Source organism: Ochotona princeps, chromosome 10, assembly GCF_030435755.1.
Source record: "Ochotona princeps isolate mOchPri1 chromosome 10, mOchPri1.hap1, whole genome shotgun sequence".
In the NCBI taxonomy this organism is placed as follows: domain Eukaryota; kingdom Metazoa; phylum Chordata; class Mammalia; order Lagomorpha; family Ochotonidae; genus Ochotona; species Ochotona princeps.
Window position 1 is genome coordinate 283627 of NC_080841.1, and position 13972 is coordinate 297598.

General features: G+C 53.6%; 1 protein-coding gene across 11 annotated transcripts in view; it reads left to right on the forward strand.

The window, feature by feature from the left end:
* Positions 1–13972, forward strand: part of CACNA1E (calcium voltage-gated channel subunit alpha1 E) — a 253728-nt gene that overhangs the window by 184904 nt on the left and 54852 nt on the right. For all 11 annotated transcript variants that reach the window (XR_009246127.1, XR_009246126.1, XR_009246128.1 and 8 more), the window contains 8 exons: positions 6891–7006; positions 9422–9475; positions 9616–9705; positions 10775–10984; positions 11371–11483; positions 12482–12594; positions 13245–13376; positions 13746–13818. Coding sequence is in view for 8 of the 11 variants with exons in the window: in XM_058668915.1 (XP_058524898.1) it covers positions 6891–7006; positions 9422–9475; positions 9616–9705; positions 10775–10984; positions 11371–11483; positions 12482–12594; positions 13245–13376; positions 13746–13818 (901 nt within the window). In the remaining 3 variants the exon portion in view is untranslated. The remainder of the gene's footprint in view (positions 1–6890; positions 7007–9421; positions 9476–9615; positions 9706–10774; positions 10985–11370; positions 11484–12481; positions 12595–13244; positions 13377–13745; positions 13819–13972) is intronic.

Sequence of the window (13972 nt, forward strand, 5' to 3'; positions counted from 1 at the left end):
GGATGTTGAGTAGCTGGGACTTGAACCCACACCCCTATGCAATGCTGGTGCTGTGGGTGGCAGCTTTGCCTGCTACAGCACAACACTGACTCCTTGCTGGTACCTTTATTTACTCCAGTTCTCTCTGGTTTTAGTTCCTCTAACATTTGTCAGCTTTGTCTTTCAAGAAGCCAACTCTGTTCATCTTTTCTCTTGTTGGGGTGTTGGTTCTCCCTGGGTCTGCTTTTTGTTGAGCTTTCTCCTTTTGTTACTGTGGGCACTTCCTGCTCTAAAATTCCCTCTTGGAGCTGATTAGACTGCCTTCCCTGGGATTTTGGTTGTTTTGTTTCCACATTCATTTGTATCTAGATAGATTTTCGTCAGTCTTGAATTCTCCATCACCTTGACTGTTTTATTTTCATTGATTCTGAAATTCCAGTTCCTTCTGCTGCTGAGTTCTGCTTTTGCATTTGATGAGCTCACTGCACTTTTCCTGATCATTTGCAGCTGGGTAGAGATTTTTCCTTCCCTCTTCCCGCCCTTCCTTTCTCCATCTCCCTCACTGCCACCCTGGCTCCCTTCCTGCTTAGCGCCTTCTTTTCACCTTCTCACTCTGCATTCACCTCTTTGCTTCCACCTTCCATCACAAACTCTGACCCCACTAATTCTGACTTCTGCATTTGTGCCAGTTGGAAGTGTGCAGAGCAGCACTTGGCTCTGAAGGGCATTTCTAGATTAAAATCAAAGGTTGAGCACATTTTTCATGTTTGCTGAGAAAACCAGTTTCACACCTTAATCTGTAACTTGGTCCCATGAAGGATGCATTCCATGGCCCTGGTGATACCTTATGGTAGAAATGGATGAGTCGCATACACCCACACCTGTCACCCTGACCAGGATCAGCCCACTACACACCCACACCTGTCACCCTGACTAGGATTAGCCCACCACACACCCACACCTGTCACCCTGACCAGGATCAGCCCACTACACACCCACACCTGTCACCCTGACCAGGATCAGCCCACTACACACCCACACCTGTCACCCTGACTAGGATCAGCCCACCACACACCCACACCTGTCACCCTGACCAGGATCAGCCCACCACACACCCACACCTGTCACCCTGACCAGGATCAGCCCACTACACACCCACACCTGTCACCCTGACCAGGATCAGCCCACTACACACCCACACCTGTCACCCTGACTAGGATTAGCCCACCACACACCCACACCTGTCACCCTGACCAGGATCAGCCCACTACACACCCACACCTGTCACCCTGACCAGGATCAGCCCACTACACACCCACACCTGTCACCCTGACTAGGATTAGCCCACTACACACCCACACCTGTCACCCTGACTAGGATTAGCCCACTACACACCCACACCTGTACCCTGACTAGGATCAGCCCATCACACACCCACACCTGACACCCTGACCAGATCAGCCCACTACACACCCACACCTGACACTCTGACCAGGATCAGCCCACTACACACCCACACCTGACACCCTGACCAGGATCAGCCCATTACACACCCACACCTGACACCCTGACCAAATCAGCCCACCACACACCCACACCTGTCACCCTGACCAGGATAAGCCCACTACATACCCACACCTGGCACCCTGACCAGGATCAGCCCATTACACACCCACACCTGACACCCTGACCAGGATCAGCCCACCACACACCCACACCTGAACACCCTGACCAGGAGTAGTCCCCACCATATTGGATAACTATGGTAGAGTCTCAACTGAGATTTTTGATATTCACATTTTATTTGCAAATAGACAACAGAAATGCTATTCATCATGAACACAGGTGCAGATTTGCTTGACGATGTGACCGACTGTGAAGCAAAGGGTCAGTCGCCTCAGCTGGTGCTCATTTCAGCACTGCAGGCGGTGTGTCTCAGGTAGGGCCCTGGCCAGGTAGTGCTTCTCTGTGACCTAAAGGTGGGACTGGCACCCAGTGGATCTACTGCACTGATCAGGGTCAAACCAACATGTTTAATGTGGTGGAAACCTTAATGCTGCTTCTCTTGGTCTGGGAGCAGATGGGATCCTCGTTTTCGTCACTCCCATCATCTCTGCTCTGGCCATGAAAGGAAATAAATAAGACATATATTTGGAAAGGAAAAATAAAACTAAGTCTTTCACAGATAATGTGATTATATACTTTCGAAAGGCTACAATTCAATCTGAAAACTACTACAGGAAAAAAATTAGCAGGGTCACAGGATGCAACGTCGGTGTACATAAATACACTTACAAGTTCAATTTCTAAATCCTTGAGAACTTAAAATTAAAATCCAATAGAAATTAAAATAATAGAATAAACCAGTGAAAGGTGTCAGGCTTGCATAGCACTGCTATGGGGAATAGAAGGAGACAGACTTTGTGGCTGAGAACCTTAATACTGGAAGTCGGCTGAAGTCCTGAATCCGTTTCAAGTCAACACCCTTCTCATGGAAATCTGAGCTCACTTCCAGAGTGAATGTGTGAACCTGCAGGCAGAGCTGTAGCCTGGAGTCTGATTGTGAGTCTGCCAACTGCAGTGGCCAAGATAAGTGCTAGTGTCTGGGCGGGGGAGGGGGTTAGTGCAGTGGACCCTGAACCCGAAGCCCATTGCACCCTGAGGAGCGCCTGAGGGTGTCAATGGGGGAAGGAATTCTTCCCAGTAAGTTTTCCCAGACCTGCTTTTGTTTCTGCGAAGAAAAAGGACCCTGGATCATTTTTCTTGGGAATGTGCCTGGGAGTGGGACATGAAATTTAGACTAGTGCAGCTGCAAAGCTAGGCTTTGTCCATGGGAAGGTTATGTTCAACACTAAGGCCGTATAGAGTGGTAACATGGGAGGTAGCATTCCCACAGAATATTGTGATCTTGTGATTTTGACCTTGGAGATTTCTCCGTTTCTTTCATGCTCCTGCGAGTATATTAGCAGTATAGCATTCCTCGCTCAACATAGGGCAATGCTTCAGGACCTAGGCATTGCCCTGCCAGAAATGAATGTCCTTTGACTGGACAGGTGGAAACGGTACACTCAACTAGCCAGATTCTGACTCAGGTCCTGGGAACCCCAGCTGGCTAGATGCTGACTCAGGTCCTGGGAACCCCAGCTGGCTAGATGCAGATGCAGGTCCTCGGTACTCTCATTTAGCCAAAAGCTGTCTTCTTTCCCCTTGAAAAGTTAGGCCTATGCTTTTTCCCGGGGAGGGTGTCATGCCTCATTTGAGCAGTCCGCTCCTGGGGCCCAGGTTGGCATGCATGTCTTCTCCCTCACCCACGTTCTTGTCTGCAGGCCTGTTGGATCTAGGGTGTGTACGTGTCGTGGCAAACTTGTTGTGATGTTTGTATGCTAGGCATAAAACAAAATAGCCCATGTTATTTACAGAGCATGCTTGTTTACCAAGGAATCTGGCCATTACATGTTGTTTTATATAGTTGGAAATCAATCCTGGTAGTCTCTGTTTGACAGTGTGAACAGTCCCTTTCCTACTATGTGGGAGTGTGAATCCCTCCAAGGACATAGTTGGGGAGCACAGGGTACCCTAAGGTGCAAGACAGGACTGCTATGACTCATACCATGGGGAATAGGAAGAGAAATCAGAAAAGGATGGAAAGGAAAAGCAGCAAAATAAGGGTATAGGGTCAGCAAAGAAGGAAAAAGGATCAGCGGGCAGTGGCAGGGTACTGCCTTGAGCTGCCTGGACATGGATGGACACTGCTGTGATTTCCTATAGCATAGTGGCCTGTGACACAGGCTGTGTAGGCTCAAGGCAATGAGGCCTCCTGACTCCTGTCTGGCCTTGGGAAGCTGCCGCTGAGCTGCAAGTCCTCAGGCCTTATTTTAAAGACAAGATAAGGCCACGTATTTTGTGGTTTTGTGAAAATTAAATGACAGCATGGTTAGAACCTGTTAGAGTGATTTCTGGCACATCACGAACAATGAGTGAAAGGAGGTGGAGTGGTCATGAACGTGGGGACTCTTTGCAGGGTTGTGGCCCCCAGCGCTCTTGCTCTTCACACTATCTGTGGGGAAGATCACTATTCAGAATTTCTGCTGTGTTCCAGTGATGCTCTCTCTGATGTTTAAAAATATATCTGATATAACACAGATACCCAGGAATAAAATCAACACACAAGAGACAAAGCCTTCAGTTATTGTCTTGTCATTTCCTTTATGGAAAATGCCAAGTTCTTTTCACTGCTGAATTAATTGTTGTCAGAAAACAGTTTATACCTGGGCTTCAATCCATGACCATAGTGTAGTCTCCCTGTGTAGGAGGACACATCCTCCTGAGTGGACACGGGCAGATTCCTGATGTGTGAGGACACATCCTCCTAGAGGACACAGACACCTCACAGCATATGAGGACACATCTTCCTGAGTGGACACTGACAGCCTCCTGTTAGCTGCATGAAGCATGAGGCCTCCGTGCCCTGTGTCTGCTTATATCTGCTCAGTTGAGTGAGGTCTCACTCTGGAGAAGAGAAAGGAAAAGTCCACTGGTTCCTGATAGCAACAGGAGTATGCCCATCTACGTTTCTGTGACTGAAATGTCATGAGTGTGTGAGCAGTGCTTGCTTGCAGACTTGGGAGCCCAAGGGCTGTACAGTGCAGACTGGGCTGGGCAGGTGGGGGTGCTATACTGGGGCTTCTTCCCATGGAGAAGCCTGTGTTAGGAAGGGCTTCATCAGGTCTGTCCCACCTGACCCCTGGTCTGTGAGGTCATGTGTAGTATGGATTTCCAGATGGCTCAAGCTTCTTTAATTTCTGCCTTGAGCAGACAAGATGGGTACACGTGAACTCTGGGCCAGACACCTGCCATCAGGTGCTCGCCCACACAAGACCCAGGCCACGGGAGCATGAAGAAGTCTGACCCCACCCACAACCCACTGCCTGCTTCCACGGGGACCAAAGTTAAGCTCCACTGTCACTCAGGTGTCCACCGAACTTGCCCAGGTTCTGTGTTCCTGAAACAAAGATTGTTCCAAAGGTGCTGGCTCCAGTGGGAGTGTCATAGCCCTGTGACAACATGAACTCCACGTGACTGCTGTGTACCAGGCACACTCATCTGTGGCACCTATGCCAGTGCCAGAGTGTGCTGTCTGCAATGGGAGGAAATTTGGGGGCATGTGTGCCTGCAGTGTGGGTACACAACTCTGAGTCATAGCAGCCAGTTTGTCTTCTAGACTGCGCTTCCTATGGTTGCCATGTGGTGGGAGTGCGTTACCAGAAACACTCCCAAGTGGCCACAATGGCCAGAACTGGGCCAATGCAAAGTCAGAAGACAGGAGCTTCTTCCTGGTCTCCTGTGTGGGAGCAGAGGTCTGAGGACTTGGGCCATCTTCTGCTACTGTTATCTCAGGCTATTAGCAGGGATCTGGATGGGAGGTGGAGCATCCATGACATGCACCAGTGCCCAAATGGGCTGCTGGACCACAGGCAAAGGGTCAGCCTGCCATGCCACAGCATTGGCCCCGAAGAAAGTGGTGTGTGAAGGAACATCCTCAAAATGTGTTGCGTGAACACTTGCTGTCCTTGGGATTTTATTTTTATGCTCTGTGAAATGCAAGGTAAGGCCACAGATTGAAGTTGTAGGTGTCTTCTGGGACATGATGCTGTGCAGGCAAGAGATGGGGACAGGCAGGCAGCAAGAGGGCTGGGAGATGAGTGGTGAAACACCAGGCATCCAACTGTCTGCTCTGAGCACCCATGAAAAGCAGACACACAAAAAAGACTGCTTGGTGAGCCATGGCCCTACACAGAGCCTGTTCCTTTGAGGGTACAGCTGCCTCAGAGGACCACCACGGTGCACAGCACTGTAGTCAAGGGGCCTTTTTCCCCAGACCCAGCAGGGCTGTGGACCAGAGAGAATATGGAAGTTCTACTGGGGAGATCCAGACTCAAGGCCCTTCCAGACAAATGGAAGAAAGTGGGACTGTGTGTGTGAGAACCTGACCTACAAGAAACGAAGTTGCACTGTCACTGTGGGGTCAGTAGAAGTAATGCACTGACCGCACGGTGGTCAAGAGAACAGGGCAGGAGAGGGCCATATGGGACCTGGGCACAGAGTCCAGGGGATAGCTCTGGGACCAGGGCAATATGGCAATGCCTAGCCTGATCCCTGGTATGGCCATGCATCAGCTGCTGAATGCATAAACTGAGCGCCAGACCCAAGGAAAGCCAGAAAAGGGGTGATGGCAAATGTGGCCACAGGGAACTCCTCTATGAGGTTCAGGCAGCCACAGCTCCCTCACTCTGCCTCCCTTCCCCAATGCAGCTAGGCACCAGGGACTCTCCTCCCAGGGACCTCAGCTGTGTCCCAGCCTGCCTGTGCCTAGGGTTCTAGACTGGCAGGAGGGCCTGGGGAGGTTTGGCAGGTGCTACTCTGGTTGTGGGAGGAAATAGTGGGCATGGCCCTGTGGTGGCGACATCCTGATGGTCATGGGCCTCCAGCACAAGTGTGGTGGCCTCTAGGGCAGCCAGAGAGAGAGAGAACACTGCTGTGGAGGCCTGTGGATGAGGTGAATGTATGCGCCCCCCCCATCCCTCGCTCAAGTGTTTTTTTCTGTCTCACCGAGTGGCCTTGGCCATGGGGCCTTCCTTGCCCTTCCATCTCTTCTTGATGCTCCTGAGGATCAGGATGTCAGTGGGTATGCATCCAGAGCACTCACAGGAAGGGAGACGGAAGGGGCAGGTAGGGTGTCAGCCCCTTGGGAGTGGGGATCCTGTGTGAGGCTGTTTCTGGAGTCGTCCTGCAGGCTGGGACCTGGCAGGGCTTCGGGGCCTGGCAAGATGCCTGTGCCTCGCCTTTACCCTGGCCTGCCTCCAAGTCCCAATGACACCCACCTGCAGCTGATCTTGTCCTTCCCTCCACAGGGAGTTTGCCAAGGAGAGAGAGAGGGTGGAGAACCGCAGAGCCTTCATGAAGCTGCGGCGGCAGCAGCAGATTGAGCGTGAGCTGAACGGCTACCGGGCCTGGATAGACAAAGCAGGTGAGGTGGCCCAGCAGGGCAGAGCTCAGGGCACCTGCTGGCCCCTCATTCTTCTCTGGGACCTGTGACTGCACCAGACACCTCTCCTGAGGCAGGCAGGTCTGCAGGGTGGATCGAGTGACCGAGTCCCAGGCTGCCTGGGAAGCTGGGAGGGGGATACTCGTCCTCCCACTCCTGTGCACAAACCCTATCCTGGGCTCTTGGCAGCATGGTGCCTGAAAGCCTCCTCCTTAGCCTCTTCCCCTAGAGCAAGGCAGCAGACAGTGGGGCAGTGAGTAGGGAGCTTGCAGGCAGGCAGTGGGTCAGGGGACCCCAAGCTCAGTGTGGCAAGGGGAGCTTTGGCTTTGGCTTTAGAGCTCCAACAGGCCTACAAATGAGTGCTTGAAGAGGAGGTATGAGCCCTGGCCAAGCCTCTGAGTGCTGAGGACAGGAGAGGACTGAGGTGGTAGGGGGCCTGGGCCATACCAAGAGCTGTGGACTTCAAGGAGGACAGGGCCTAGGAGGACTCTGAGCTGTCATCAAGGTTCAGCCTGGATGTGGTCTGGGGAGTGCCAGGGACACACCCCTCCCAACCTCACTGAGTCTCAAGGCCAGGCCCAACAGCAGAGCCAAGCTTCCCCAGCCACAATATCCTATGTGGACCAGGGCAGTGATGCGCTGGCCCCTCTGTGACTGCAGTGGGCCTTTCACATGCACAGTACACTGAGCACGGCAGTTCTGCAGTGCAGGCTTGAGCTCACACAGGGAACTGGGTTATTCTGGGAGCTCGGCCACAAGAGCTTACCACTCCACAGTTGCCCATGTGGTAGCCCCATGCTCCACACCCCTGTGTGAGTACAAGCCTTGTCAGAGCTGGTGTGGGGTGAGGTGAGCATGAAGCCCTTGCCTCCCTGCAGGGGAGCAGCTCTGCCGCCAGGCCAGGTAGTCAGCCAGCATTCCCTAACTAGCTGGGACTAGCTGTGAAGAGGGCTGGCCACAGGCTTGAAAAGGCCTCCAACCTACCCTGGACCCATGCAGGGTTTTGTGAAGATGGCAAGGCTTCCTGTCTTGTTCTTGGCAAAGCCAGTTCCTGGGTCCTTCACGAACCAAAAACACACCATGCTGTCTTCCGGCCCTCCACTCTGCAAATGGTTGTGAGTGAATGAGAGATGTGGGTTTCATTTCCCTGAAAAGACTCAAGTATAAGCATGGACTTGGCAAAGGATGCTGGGAGAGGCAGTGTCCTCCCACACAGAGGTATGAGTGCTGCCCGGAGAGCTTCAGCTGCACCAGCGCCTGCCACCAGAGCTCACTGCACCCAGCACAGGGGTTCCTGGCTGAAGTTACTGATAGGGCCGAGATATTTTCACAAATGCCTGCTTTGCAAATGAGGCCCTCTAGAACAACTGTGTTATAAAATGGCTGCAAAGCATTCACCAGCAACAGCTACCTGCTGCCTGGGCATTTGCAGAGCTCAACCAGGAAAGTGGGCACAGCTTGATGTGATGGTTCTTGGGGTGCTCCGCTTCCTCAGCACTCCCTGTGCAGGTGGAATCCTGGGGACATCATTGCCTTCTCCTCCTGCTTGTCCTCTTCTTGGCTGTCCCCACAGTGGGCTCCCCCACTCTGCCAGATGGGCACTCAGGAGAGAGGCCACTGAGATCTGTGAGGCCAGAGAGGGGGCCGAGGGGAGAGTAGTGCATCTCAGACTCTGAACACCTCCCCCAAGACAATGGTCCAGCAAGATGACTTCTACTTCAGAGCCAGCCAAAGCGGTGCTCCTGGGAGGCCTGCATTTCTCCCTGGTCAGCTTCTAGCTTGGGTTTCCCACAGTGCCCATCTCCCCGCCAAAGATCACGATTTGCCAGATGACTCCCACATGGCCCTCGGGGAAGCTATCCTCTTAGTGATGGGTCCAACTCGGGAGAGGCGAGTGGGAAGGAACAGCATAGGGTCCAGCAGGCCTCCTGGGTCCCCAGTGTGCCCCTTCTCATGTTACTGGTCTTCTCCAGCCCAGGCCAGAGGCCTGCCTCCAATGACCCCAACCCTGCTGTAATCCCTCAGGGCCTTTCTCCCTCAGGACTCGTCTCCTGGCCAGACCCAGGCTCTGATCCTTGCCTCCCCAGGGACGAGACCTGCAGAACTCAGGCTGTGCCCAGCCATGGGGAAGGTGGATGGTAGATGGCTTCTATCTAAGACCCTCATGGAAGCCTCAGTTGGCACCCCAGAACACGGGCCAAAGCAACAACACACAGGGCCACTGCTGTCAGGGAGGGACAGGGATGGGACTGGCACTGGGGAACCCCGGCACTGGGATTGACCCCCCACAACCTCCTGTGGGCCTGCCACAGCCTTGGAACCCTGGACCCAGAGCTGTGCCCGGAGGTTTCCGTGTTGCCTTCCTGGCGTCTTACTGCAGCATCTGTTTCCATCTAGAGGAAGTCATGCTTGCTGAAGAAAACAAAAACTCAGGGACGTCGGCCTTAGAAGGTGAGGCAGCACCGTTTACCTGCTTGTTTCCATATGGAGTCGAGAGGAGCATGGTGATATCTGTGTGGAGTGCACAGGGAGATTGGGGTGTGAGCGTTCTGGGTGGGCCGTGCCTCACCAGGGTGCCCTGTCTGGTGCAGTGCTTCGCAGGGCAACCATCAAGCGGAGTCGCACAGAGGCCATGACTCGGGACTCCAGCGATGAGCACTGTGTGGATATTTCCTCTGTGGGTGAGTGGACACTTCCTGAGCCTCCCGTGAGAGGAGTCTCCCATCTTTGGAGAAGTCCCACAGGAGGGAAAGTGCTTAATCTTAGGTTGAAGTTGGGAGCCCAGTGAGAATTTCCCCACTGTGTGGCAGTTTCAGGGGAGGATGGGAGCTCTAGGTATTGCTACGGACATGACTGAGGGTCAGGGCTGAGAGCTGACCTGGAGCTGCTCGGCTGGCAGAGAGGGTCTCCCTATCCCTGGGTGACCAGCAGCACCTTCCCGGGATGTCACCCAAAGAGTGCTGAGGTCTGCTACTTTGTGTATCCCCAGTGTTCTTACCTGCAGAACTCACCGAGCCACAGTAGCCCCACCTGGCTATGCCATGTGCAATTTCAGCTCATTCCATTGTGCCCAGTCTCTGGCTCTCCTGGAAACCCCAGCTGATGGCAGAGAGCAAGGCACAGTCCTACTCCACCCTTGAGAGCAGAAGAATCTGAGAGATGTGTTTTTTATTTGAGAGGCAGAGTTAGGGAAAATGGAGGAGAGAAGGTTTCCATTTGCTGGTTCAATCCGTTGGTGGCTTTAAGAGCTGAGTTGGACCAGGCCAAAGCCAGAAGTCAGGGGTTTCATTCCAGGTCTCCCATGTGGGTGCAGGAGCCCAAGCATGTGGTTCATCTTCCATTGCTTTTCCCAGCCCATTAACAGGGGTCTGGCTGGGAAGAGGAGCAGTCCAGGCAGGACTGAAAGGCAGCATCCAGATGGAGTGCCAACACTGCAGGCGAGCTTCATCCTCTACTCCACAGCGCCAGCCTCAGCTTTATCAGAAGGGTGCCAGAGCCCACAACACCTTTGCTAGGGAGGGTGGACGGATCCAGTCTGCTGCTGGTGCAGGAGTCCTGAGGACTCAAGCTCCTCCCCTCAGTGTTTTCTGGTGACCCAATCTGAGCCAGTCCCTAGGACCAAGGTGTTTAGATGAGGGAAACTGGCATGGGGCACAGGATTCCCAGGCCCACTCTCGCCTCTGTTCCTCTGGGTTGGGGCAGATGAGCCTGGGCATTGCAACCTTCTTACTCCTTCCCTCTTCCCCTCAGGCACCCCTCTTGCCCGAGCCAGCATCAAGAGTGCAAAGGTGGATGGGGCCTCCTATTTCCGGCACAAGGAAAGGCTCCTGCGTATCTCTGTGCGCCACGCCGTCAAGTCCCAGGTGTTCTACTGGATTGTGCTAAGCCTCGTGGCCCTCAACACAGCCTGTGTAGCCATTGTCCACCACAACCAGCCCCAGTGGCTCACCCACCTCCTCTGTAAGTGAACCTGAGTGGAGGCCCTCACTATCCACCTAGATATGCCCATCTGTCCACTCGTTGCCAAGCCAGGTGCTCAGTGAGTGAGATGGCGTTGCCTTGTGGCTAGTGTCAAAGGGACTTACAGGTCATCCACTGCTCCTGGACATGGTGTGGCCAGGAGACTGTCCTGCCATGTACATTGGGATAAGGAGCTGGCTGTTTCCCAGAAGGCACCGGGAAGTCCATTCCTGCCACCTCTCCATGGAGGGTGAGAAAAGCTGACCTGGCCTGGAGAGAGTGAGACAGGGGTCGGCTGTCCTCATGCTGTCAGAATGTGGTAGTGAACATTGCTGCAGGGTGGCGCTGCCCCACTGTGGACCAAGTGCTCTGTCCTGGCCCTGCAGACTATGCAGAGTTCCTGTTCCTGGGGCTCTTCCTCCTGGAGATGTCTCTGAAGATGTATGGCATGGGCCCCCGCCTCTACTTCCACTCCTCCTTCAACTGCTTCGACTTTGGGGTGAGTCCCAGGGGCCTCTTACTGGCTTGGCGTGAAGCCGTGAGGGCTGCATTTAGCTAAGAGAGAAGTGAGTGACCCCTCACCATAACACCGCCTGCTTGGGATGTGTGAGTGCCATGGTCCTAGCATTGTTAAGCACAGCCTCTGGGCTCCCACACATAGCTACATGGCTCCTACGCTGCCCCAGAGAAACCTGGCGAAGGATAGAAATTTGCTTTTGTTCTGCTTCCGTTAGTATTGGGAGAATTACCTGGAACCTCCTTGTTCAGGCAAGACCCCATGGATGCCCAACCCAGTGGTTTCACCCCTCAGTTGTGCTGCTGTCTGTAGTGGCAAGGTTACTGCTGCCATGTGTCTGCTCTGTGCCAGCAATGTTGGTGCCTTACGCACTCACATGCTCAGGGCACAGCTGGGCCATGGAACTTGGAGCTCCCTGCTCATGCTCCTTTGTGCCAGAACTTTGGTTTAAACTTCCTTCTGGCTTTTTTTTTTTACCTGTAGTGTATGTCTCTGAGTGTGCGGTGGACTTTCTCATAACACCCTCGGCCCCTAGAAGGGAGGCTGACTATAAACTGAGAACTGCTCCTTCCTGCAGCTGTGAGCCCACATTGTCACCCTGTTGCCCTGAGCCAGAGGAACCCTAGCCTGGAAAGGTGGCTGATCTATTGGACTCGGAGCATCCCTGGAGCTCTATTCTGGTGTGCTGGGGGATGGTGGGCCCTGTCTAAGGTCCCAGTGTAGCTGCAGCCTAGGCCCCTCCCATTGGTCCTAGACACCCTCCCTGCCCCACACCTTCTGTAAGGATACCAGTGATGCCCAACAGGCCTGTACAGAGGATGCAAAGGTGCTGGGAGCAGACCTCACCTCAGGGAAGCAGGCTCAGTGGGGCCTGGCAGAGCCTGAGGTTGTCTGACAAAACACAGTGGGGGCTGAGTTCACCCTACTGATAATGTACAATGCCAGGCCCATCCCCTCACCATGGCAGCCTTGTCTTCTAGGTCACAGTTGGCAGCATCTTTGAAGTGGTCTGGGCAATCTTCAGGCCAGGCACATCTTTTGGAATCAGCGTCTTGAGAGCTCTACGGCTTCTGAGAATATTTAAAATAACAAAGTAAGTGACGGGCTATGAGATGGAGCCTGCTCAGCTTCACTGTGCTCCTGAACCCTCCTTCCCCTGTCACACATGCCCAACCCCCATCTCTAGAATCAAGCCAGAAAACCAGCTGTGCAGCTAGATCCCACCAAGATGCCAAGGGGACTTCTGACTGGCTGCTGCTGCTCAATGCCTGCACCTTAATCCCCAGCTGCCAGACAGAAGCCAGGCTGGATATGGGGTTGATGTGGTGTCCAGCTTTCACAGTTGTCGCATGTCTGGGTCCTGCAGGTACTGGATACCTCCTCCATGGGTGTCCGGTGCTCATAGCTGTCACGTGTCTGGGTCCCGTAGGTACTAGGCAGCTGCACGATGGTGTCCAGTGCTCATAGCTGTCACATGTCTGGGTCCCGTAGGTGCTGGACACCTGCTCCATGGGTGTCCAGTGCTCACAGTGGTCAGGTCTCTGGGTCCTGCAGGTACTGGGCAGCTGCTTGATGGATGTCCACTGCTCATAACTGTCACATGTCTGGGTCCTGCAGGTACTGGGCACCTGCTCTATGGGTTTCCAGCGCTCACAGCAACCTTGTCTCTGGGTCCTGTAGGTACTGGACACCTGCTCTATCGGTGTCCAGCACTCACAGCAGCCACGTTTCTGGGTCCTGTAGGTACTGGGCTTCTCTACGGAATCTCGTGGTCTCCCTGATGAGCTCCATGAAGTCCATTATCAGTCTACTCTTCCTCCTCTTCCTATTCATCGTGGTCTTTGCCCTTCTTGGTATGCAGCTGTTTGGTGGCAGGTAAGCCCCAATGCCTCCCCATTACTGTCCACTGCTCTGCTGGCCACGTCACCATCTCCTCTGCTCTGTAGGTTTGTGGGTACTGGCATCTCTGCCACACACCTGCTGCCAGGGCCTGACTCAGGAGCTGTCGCTGAGGTACAGTTTGGACCCTCAGACTCTGCAGCCAGCCAGCTCTGGTCATAACCTGCTCCCTCCAGTTCATTAGTCATTGGCAGTGTTCACCGATGTAGCCCTTAGTGTTACATGGAGTGGAAGCAGTGGTGGGAGGACACGGGTGTGAGGAAGGGAAGTGCACAGAGCTGTAGACTGAGGAAGAAGCCTGTGTCCATGAGGTTCACCCGTTTACCTCTCTCAATCTCCTCCCAGGTTTAATTTCAACGATGGGACACCCTCAGCAAACTTTGACACTTTTCCTGCTGCCATCATGACTGTGTTCCAGGTATAAGGCCATCTGCCACTCTAGGCTCCTCCTGGCCACAGCCCTTGTCCTTGCTAAGTGGACATGGCCAAGGGACTCTGTGGCTCTGCTCTCTCCCAGTTCTTGTCCTACAACTGTGAATCTGCAAGATGGAATAGGTGTTATACTGACAGTT